Source organism: Pongo abelii, chromosome 11 (genome assembly GCF_028885655.2).
Source record: "Pongo abelii isolate AG06213 chromosome 11, NHGRI_mPonAbe1-v2.0_pri, whole genome shotgun sequence".
In the NCBI taxonomy this organism is placed as follows: Eukaryota; Metazoa; Chordata; class Mammalia; order Primates; family Hominidae; genus Pongo; species Pongo abelii.
The window spans coordinates 64,716,288-64,726,280 of NC_071996.2; the positions used below are offsets into that span (position 1 = coordinate 64,716,288).

At 37.2% G+C, this 9,993-nt stretch overlaps 1 protein-coding gene across 2 annotated transcripts in view; it reads right to left on the reverse strand.

Annotated features, from left to right (window-relative positions):
- FAP (fibroblast activation protein alpha) overlaps positions 1–8,494 on the reverse strand; it is a 73,128-nt gene extending 64,634 nt beyond the window's left edge. The window contains exons 1-2 of one of the 2 annotated variants that reach the window (XM_024243266.3): positions 8,173–8,494; positions 7,759–7,843 (exon numbers count right to left, since the gene is read on the reverse strand). In XM_024243266.3, coding sequence (XP_024099034.2) covers positions 7,759–7,843; positions 8,173–8,178 — 91 coding nt within the window. In that variant the 5' untranslated portion in view covers positions 8,179–8,494. The remainder of the gene's footprint in view (positions 1–7,758; positions 7,844–8,172) is intronic. The other variant, XM_024243267.3, reaches the window with a different exon arrangement.
- Between the last annotated feature and the right edge of the window lie 1,499 nt (positions 8,495–9,993).

The following is a 9,993-nucleotide window of genomic DNA, read 5'->3' on the forward strand; positions in this document are numbered from 1 at the left end:
CTGTGGGCTCCTGCGTGGCCTGAGCAGGGGCCCGAACGAGCACTGCCCCCTGCTCCACGGCGCCCGGTCCCATTGACCGCCCAAGGGCTAAAGAGTGCGGGCGCATGGCGCGGGACTGCCAGGCAGATCCACCTGCGGCTCTGGTGCGAGATCCACTGGGTGAGGCCAGCGAGGCTCCTGAGGCTAGTGGGGACTTGGAGAACCTTTGTGTCTAGCTAAGGGATGTGAGTGCACCAATCAGCACTCTGTGTCTAGCTCAAGGTTTGTGAACACACCAATCAGCACCCTGTGTCTAGCTCAGGGTTTGTAAATACACCCATTGACACTCTATCTAGCTAATCTAGTGGGGAGGTGGAGAACTTTTGTGTCTAGCTCAGGGATTGTAAACGCACCAATCAGCACCCTATCAAAACGGACCAATCAGCTCTCTGTAAAACAGATCAATCAGCTCTCTGTAAAATGGACCAATCAGCAGGATGTGGGTGGGGCCAGATAAGAGAATAAAAGCAGGCTGCCTGAGCCAGTTGTGGCACCTGGCTCGGGTCCCCTTCCACAGTGCGGAAGCTTTGTTATTTCCCTCTTTGCAACAAATCTTGCTAGTGCTCACTCTTTGGGTCCATACAGCCTTTATGAGCTGTAACACTCACTGTGAAGGTCTGCAGCTTCACTCCTGAAGCCAGCGAGACCAAGAACCCACCAATTCCGGACACAGTGTGACATTAGCTTTCATCTGTAAGTGTGATGTTAGCTATGGGTTTTTTTTGTAGGTGTCTTTGATAAGGTTGGGGAATTCCTCCTACTCCTAATCCGTTAAGTGTTTTTATCATGAAAGGGTGCTGCATTTTGTCAAATCCTTTTTCTGTGTCTATTATGACTATGAGGTTTTTGTCCTTTTTTCTATTAATAAATTTTATTAATTGATTTTCAAATGATAAACCAACCTTGTATTCTCGGGCTAAATCCCAATTTGTCATGGTGTGTAATCCTTTTTATGTATTGCTGGATTTGGCATGTTGGTATTTTGTGGAAAATTTTTGCATCCATATTCATAAGAGATATCGATTTATAATTTTCTCTTCTTGTGACGTCTTTGGTTTTGGCATTATAGTAATGTGGGTAATACCTTATAGAATGAGTTGGGAAGTGTTTTCTTTCATTTTTTGAAAATATTTGTGAAGAATTTGTAATAATTCTTCTTTAAGTGTTTGGTAGAATTTGTCAGTGAAGCCATCTGAGCTTAGGAAGTTTTTATGTTTTTGGGTTTTTGTGTTTTTTTTGTGGGAAGTTTTAAAATGACTAATTCAATCTTTTTCAGTGTTATAGCACCACTCATGTTTTCTGTTTATTCTTAAGTATTGGTATTTAGTATCTTTCTATGTGCCTATTTCAATGTGCCTATTTCATTTGTTCTCTGATTTTGTTTTGTTTTTGGTGGGGGGGGCGGGGAGACAGAGTCTTGCTCTGTTGCCCAGGCTGGAGTGCAATGGCACAATCTCGGCTCACTGCAACCTCTGTCTCCCAGGTTCAGGCAATTCTGCCTCAGCCTCCTGAATAGCAGAGGTTACAGGTGTCAGCTACCACTGCTAATTTTTGTGTTTTTGTAGGGAGGGAGTTTCTCCATGTTGGCTAGGCTGGTCTTGAACTCCTGGCCTCAAGTGATCCCTCGTCTCAGCCTCCCAAAGTGCTGCAATTACTACCATGCCCAGCCTGTTATCTGATGTTTTCTTTTTTAACATACAATTGTTATATCCTGTTCCTTAAAAAGTCCTAACATACCTGTTTTTCCACCAAGTATAAATCATAATCTGTATTTAAAATTTTAATTTTGATACTAAATAATACTGTTTTTATATTAATGGGAATAAATATTAATAAATATTGTAAGTTATTCTGTTCTTACTGCATATTAGTCAATTAAAAAGGATACTGGAAATGAAAAATAAGTTCTTGGTTCTCGATACAATGAGAAATAAATTAAAAAGAGACTGGTTAGTATTTGACTAACTGTCCTATGAGAAGATCGTTTTATTACATGCTACTGTATTAATTATTGCAATTTTTTAAATTATACTTTAAGTTCTAGGATACATTTGCAGGACGTGCAGGTTTGTTACATAGGTATTATATGTGCCATGGTGGTTTGCTGCACCTATCAAACCGTCATCTACATTAGGCATTTCTCCTAATGCTATCCCTCCCCTAGTCCCCCCATCCCCCAACAGGCCCCTGTGTGTGGTGTTCCCCTCTCTGTGTCCATGTATTCTCATTGTTCAACTCCCACTTATGAGTGAGAACATGCAGTGTTCAGTTTTCTGTTTCTGTGTTAGTTTGCTGAGAATGATGGTTTCCAGCTTCAGCCATGTCCCTGCATGTCCCATGGCTTCATAGTATTCCATGGTGTATATGTGCCACATTTTCTTTATCCAGTCTATCATTGATGGGCATTTGGGTTGGTTCCAAGTTTTTGCTATTGTGAACAGTGCTGCAATAAACATACATATGCATGTGTCTTTATAGTGGAATGATTTATAATCCTTTGGGTACATACCCAGTAATGGGATTGCTGGGTCAAATGGTATTTCTGGTTCTAGATCCTTGAGGAATCACCACACTGTCTTCCACAATGGTTGAACTAATTTACACTCCCACCAACAGTGTAAACGCATTCCTATTTCTCCACATCCTCTCCAGCATCTGTTGTTTCCTAACTTTTTAATGATCACCATTCTAACTGGCATGAGATGGTATCTCATTGTGGTTTTGATTTGCATTTCTCTAATTACCAGTGATGATGAGCTTTTTTTCATATGTTTGTTGGTTGCATAAATGTCTTCTTTTGAGAAGTGTCTGTTCATGTCCTTTGCCCACTTTTCGATGGGATTGTTTGTTTGTTTGTTTGTTTTCTTGTAAATTTGTTTAAGTTCTTTGTAGATTCTGGATATTAGCCCTTTGTCAGGTGGAGAGATTGGAAAAATTTTCCCCCATTCTGTAGGTTGCCTGTTCACTCTAATGCTGTTTTCTTTTGCTGTGCAGAAGCTCTTTAGTTTAATTAGATCCCATTTGTCAATTATTGATATATTTTATGGCTCAGTTTGACTGTCTGTGGTTCTTAAAAACTTTTAGTCCTGATTCCACACCTCTGGCTCAAACTTTTCAATCTGGTTTTCAAGGTATATCTATGACTGGATGTTCTCGTCGAAGTTGTAACTTAATTTGCTTTGGAAATCTGAGACAGGTAAACGCCTCTCCATTATGAGAATCATGCAAAGATTTGGTTTTCTTTTTAAATTATTTAGAATCTGGCAAAACTCAAAGGGAGTTTGCCAAGATTCATCTGTGATTTTAAAATTCACGTGCAAATTAGAGAACTATAAACTGCAAAGTTGATTTCTTTATCTTGACTAAAAAGCTCTTTTATATTCATGAATTTTCTGAAACTTTTCCTTAACCTTTTAGACTTTCCCATATTTTCTCCATAAATAAGAATAGTGAAAAAATAAGCTTAAAACTCTTAAGATGTTTGAGGGAATCTGTTTCGTAGACTGAATGTTAGTCCTGGGAAAATATTTTAACTTTACTACTAACATATTTATATCTCCTTTGAAGATGATTTTATCTCACGTATATCTTATTTTACCAAAGGTGATTGTTGAAGTTACAGTAGTAATAGAATACTAATTAGTAATACTAATAATAACAACAACAATGGATTTCTGACTAAAATTCAGACTTTCCAAATGATATTTCTTCTTAAAAAATATTGATCTCTGTTCTATCCAAATTGTCTGTGGCCTTCACATATTTTCTTCAATACATTATAAAAGGCAAGACTCAGCTAAATAATCACTACATATTATATATATAAGTGTATGTATGTAGAATCACAATTACATATGTATATACATATTCTCTTTGTTGGTTTGTTTAAATGATTTTGGCCTCATAGCTCTGTCAGTTTCCTTTTGGTTTCCTGAACTTCCCAAACACTTTTCTGATATTCAGCCTCCTAAATAGCTGGGACTACAGGTGCATGCCACCATGCCCAGCTAATTTTTGTATTTTTTTTTAATAGAGAAAGGGTTTCGCCATGTTGCCCAGCCTGGTCTCAAACTCCTGGGCTCAAGAAATCCTCCCGTCTTGGCCTCCTGACATTCTAGGGTTACAGCCATAAGCCAACACAGCCACCCACCCTTTCCTTTTTTACTCTCACTCAGCCTTATTCTCCATTCCTCCACCTTTCAACTTCATATAGCTTTCTTCTTTCCTTTTGTTTTGCTTTTGCCCTAGAGCCATCAGTGTTCTGTATGAGTGCTTCAGACACAAAAGTTTCTGAAACATTTGTTGTTTTTGGTTAAAAAGAAAAAGTTGGGGATAGGAACAGGGTTGATATTCTGGGATAAAGGCTCTCTACTCTCAGAATTAAGACATTTTTGAAATTGAAATACAGCACACAGAATGGAATAGTTGCTATTGTTGAGTGTAGAAGTACATATTCTCAGCAATGGAGAACACAGACACAAAATGCTAGCTATCATTCATGAAGTATTTACTACATGTTAGAAATTTTAGAAAAATAATAACTAACATTTGTTGAGTATTTGTTCATCACCATGTGGGGAACTCTATACTCAAAAGAATCTGAAACAAGGTCAAATAGTTCCTACAATTTCTTTCTATAAGCCAAGGAGGAATGGTCCAGGTATTCAGAAAACATAAACCATGAATCAAGTTTGTGTAGAATTTACTCACAAAATTCTGAAACCTTTGTAACTTTTCACTTCTAGTTTTTTGCTTTTGTAACCTCTGTTAAATCTCTTGATTTATGTTGATATTATGTTTGTCTTTAGGGTGAACAAAAATAAGGGGAAGTCAAGGAGCTTAGTTTCCACTCTCAGCCTTGTTGCATATTCACAGAGGAAGAGGGGTGATGCTTGTGAAGAAGAACCTCAAAAGAAAAAGTGAATGGAGGTAGGAGAGAGGAAAGGAGTCAGTTGAAGGGGTGTAAGCTGAAGGCAAGGACAACCTGGGAGTAAGGGGTAGAAATTCATGTGTGCTTCGCACTTTGGCAAAACCAACAAGGGAATATTTTACAAGTTTCGAAAAAAGTTTTTCCTTATAGTTAATATTTTGTAAGTGAGCTAAATGGATTTCCTCATTTCACTACTACATTTCATATTTGTTCCTATAATCCAGTTTAATTATTCCTAAACCCTTTTAATCCTGAGGCTGGTTCTCCTGGGATGGAAGAGGCTTTCTCTTTTTTCTTTCCTTTAGACCTGATGTGAAATAACAGAAATCCTTCTCGGGTATCTGTGGTGTTGACCATGCATCTTTGGGTGCAGAAAGCACTGGATTCTTCCTCCTCAACTTGCAGAGGGAATTCTAGACTGCTGCACCTCCATATCCTCAGCAACTGGCATGATGATGAGCAGGGAGCTAGTAGAACTAATACACTAATATGTAAATGAATGAATGAATGTTTCCTGAGTGTGGCTTTAAGTTTCTCAGAAGAAGACAGTTCATACACTGGTGCATAAAATTCTGGGCTGAGGATACAAGGGCACCTAAGGCAAATGTGAGGTAATGGGATTTCTGATGAATGTGAGAAGGAGGCTAAGTAGGAGCTCACTTGGCTTTGAATTCTCTGTTCTTTTTACCCCTTCCTCCTTCCCTTTCCTGCCTTGCCATCTCAGATCCTATTCTCATAGGCACTGGGCAGATGTGAGAGTAAGGACTGGACCTGGCACTCCAGATGGGAGATGATTGATTGACCAGTGAGATGTGAGAAGAAAGGAGGAAAATTAGGAGGAGGCCACCACGCCTAACTTCAGGGCTGCCCGTGGCACTGACTTCCCCAGGTCCTGCTCAGGAAAGTAGGGTAATGACTAGTGCCATTCACAAACTGTTTAGCTGACGTTCTGAGAAGTTATTCAGCAAATTTAGAACAGAAAGAGAATGATATAATGAACCAAAAAACAACAGTTCTCACCTTATTTATGATTTTTCTATTTCTGAATGAGTACTCAAATTTCACTGAGTACTTGAGTTTAATTTGATTATTTCACCCTATCAAGAAATCACTTTATTCTTAGAATTTTCCTGTTAGTTGAAAATAGAATTGTATTATAAATTACATAGGACTTTTATACTATATATAGTTTACAATGTATATTTATATGTAAGCTATACATAACTAAACTTGGAAAGAGGGTAGGGATTGAGATTATATGTGACCACACAAATATCTGTGTATGTGTATCTCCATACATCATTTGTAAATATGTAAATATAATGTATTTCTTATTAGAAATTATAGCTTGAATTCCATAGTGAAATTCATCCTTCCCTATGGACATGGAGGCAAGTGCCCTATAAAATTAACAAACTTTTGTTCCAAGAACATTTATTTCTGAAGGTGCAGAGTATCAGTTTCAAGGTTGAGTTTCTTTAAAAATCAGGAGCTAATTTTTAATGAATTAACATTCAAAGGATCTATATGACCTAATCCACTACCTGACAACTGCTGTTATGAGGGCAGTGTGGCCCCAAGACCACTGAGTTGAGAGACGGGTCTGAAAACAATTTTAACATGAAAATTTATGAAAGATATGTACACACACTACATACCTCTCAACAGCCTAAGAAGAATCTTGTGCTGGCAGAGAACAGGAAGCAGAGACTGAAATTAACACTGAAGATATCAGCTGACTTCATCTTATGGGTTAATCTATTCTATTTTGTAATTCTGTGAAAATCTCATGATTATTTTTAATTTTCCAAAACATTTTTCTATGTTCTTTTTAATAGCAACAGTCATTCAGGACTCATACATTCTTTAGCTGAAGTTATTTTATTGATCTTCATTTACTATCAGTTAACTTTTGACCAAGATATTTCCCACATTTGTTATCATAAACTTTTAGTATTTATTAGTACAAATTTTCCCCTTTCCTAGACACAAAGACATAAGAACTGTTATTACTGGATTTTTTTTCCATTTCAGAAGCTTGAGTTTCTCTTCATAAATATTTTCATAAAAAGCTATTTCCCTAATATCACTGGATTATCTATCAACATAGTCCTACTTTATATTTAAAGTAGCTCTGATATCAGCCCATAGTACCTTCCAATTTTTAGCAAAGTGAGATCAATGTCAATCTAAGCCTTTTTTGTAAAAGGATCCAATTTATGACTGATCAAAATGCTTGCTTAACAATGTTTGGTTTTCTAGTTTGATGTGCAGTGCTACTACATCTAAAACAACAACTTTGCTTTTTCTATACAGCTATTCCTGAGATCTGTATTCTCAACTTCCTCCCTAAATTTTTGGAAAGACTATTTAGTAATAAAAAAAGTCCATAGATTCTGTTTTATCTTTTCCATTCTTACTCATTTTTACTTTCCACGAGACAAACCTAATAATGAAAAGCAATGTTAGTTGAAAATGTTGTTTCTAAAGGCCTGTCAAAGCTTGTATTTAGCATATATTTTTGGGGGTTGTGGGGGTGATGCAGCATAGTTCTTAGGTTTTTCTATTGCTGAAATAACACTGTAAATCTCTTCCTACCCATGCCTTAAATTCCTCAGTATTTCTGGTCTTGCACAACAACATATCTGTGAGCTTATATGTCTTCTTAGAAATAACAGACTTACTTTGGAACATAAGCACTTAGGAAATGTTCAACCACTTGTGATCTTGCATTAGTACATTTTCCAAGCTATTCTAGGCAGATAGAGCAAATCAGAGAAAGTTCTTACCTCTTGAAGGGCGTAAGACAATGCACATCACCAATAAGGCAAGCACAGCAGAGGTGGCAACTCCAAATACGATTTTTACCCAAGTCTACATAAAATAAAGAGAATTAGGCATATACACAGTTCCTGCTAAATAGTAGAAATGGCAAGATTTTGTTTACACCTAAATCCTTTTTCTCTCGCCCCACAAAGCTTTTGATTGTTTTCCACTGATCCGGCTATAATTGCTGGAATTCTTCCAGCTCTGCAAGGACAAATGTTTCTACAGTATATTTAGAACAATTTTCCAATCCCAACCCATTCAGGAAGTAAATACTTATGTACAAATCCTCACCTTCTAAACAATAGAAAACTCTGATCATGTTCAATCCAGCCAACCCTAATTTTTTAAGAATACTTGAGGTTGCTTATACTAACCTTCATTTTTCCAGATGTTTTTGAAAGTTAGCTAATTCTGTCTTCAGAGCGTGGGTCACTGGATCTGTGAAAACCGTTGAAAAGGACCAAGTCTGTCTTTGTAGTTGGAAGCTGAAGCCAGGACAAGGTTTTTTTCTTTCCACGGACTTTTGAATACCGTGCCAAGTTTCAAAAGATTTCTGTAAAATTAGAAACAGATTTTGGGGGCGTTCTTGGCCCTCAAATGAACTGTGAGTGACTCAAGGGAGGTTTTATAGCCTTCTCATCCTTGTAAATTCTACACCAACATCTGCTTACGTTGACATCCAGAGGTTTTTATTTTTTCTTTTTTACCAGTTCAGGTTTATGTTGCATTTTCTTCTAGAATTCACTGAAGGATCACTTTAGCAAGTCATTGGGTTTTGCATAACATTTTTATTTGCCACTAAAAGATGAATTTAAAATAATGAAACTTGCAGGTCTGTACATTAAACATATATCTACTTTTTAACAGAGGAAGAACACTGAAGCCACATAAGATTTTGTGAGAAATGCACTGCACTTTTTTTTCCTCTGGAAGATTATGAGGTATTGCAGACAGAAATGTTTTTCTTTCAGCACAATTTCTTTGTCCATATAGCACCATATGCACTTTCAGTAAATACAGAAGTTTAAAAATTCAACTGTCTAAACCCACGGCTGCTTTACTTTAAAGAAATAAAATGCCATCTGGTGAAATTTAGTATGGGTTAGGTGTGTATGCACAGGCTAGAAAGATGGAAAGATCAGTAAGAATAATTTACCAGCAGACCTTTGGAAGAATGGAAATGGCTTTACAAGAGTGGTATTTTTGCTTTCCTCTCAGAATATCTTCTGAGAGAGGAGAACATTTAGTAATTATAAAGATTTAAAAATAAATAAAAAAGCATCTGAAAAGAAAAGTAAATCTTATGTACAATTTCATTTTGGCTAAATCTACATAATTCCAAAGAAATTGGTCATCTTGACAGATTAGTAAAATGGTTGACTGAATTAAAAAAAATACACATACAACAGTTTCTTGGAGTGTTCTGTCTGTTTTAATGCAATTCACTTGGATAGATTTTGTGGTTCCACGTAAACACAGTTGTTAAATCTACTGTGTCCTTAATTTTTCCACTAATGGTTTTCTTTTTTGGAAGTTTCTAATGTTCCCAACCTGATTAAAACACTTCATGGCAACCTTTCTTGGATTGTACATGAAAGGTAACGGGGAAATGTTACCAAAACATGTTGCTGTTTGCCTTAGTCAACTTGTCTGGCTACCATGGGACACTTTCTCCAGCAAAGAGCAGGACAGTGGCTTGTGAACTTCCTTTCAGACATTCTCCAGACATCCCTCCCTGAATTCCAGCCTTATGAAAATTCTGTTGAGGAAAATGAGTCATTAGGCACTTACTGGCAGAGAACTGTATTCCTGGTGGCTGGGGCTGGGCCCTCTCCTTTGCTGTTGGTGGAGTCACCTCTTTACAAACTGAAGTAATCATTAAGAGTAATATCCAAGGTGTGCTATACACTTGTAGGTATCTCCAAGTGATTGTGAAATCCTCAGATCTGAGATAAAAGCCAGAAGCCAGGTCCTGAATGAACTGTTTCTGTGTAAGTCCTCTCAGATTGATTGTCTTCTCTGGAACACACCGTGTTCTCAGAAGTTCTGTCCTAGCCTGCCAAAGCCCCAGAGTACACAGGTACTTTTTAGTGGGTGATTTCCAAGACTTTACATTGTAGAGAGAAACTATAATAAATTATTAGGGTGTAATTAAAAGACCATGCTGAGAGCATGTTAGCTCTAGCAATTAAGAA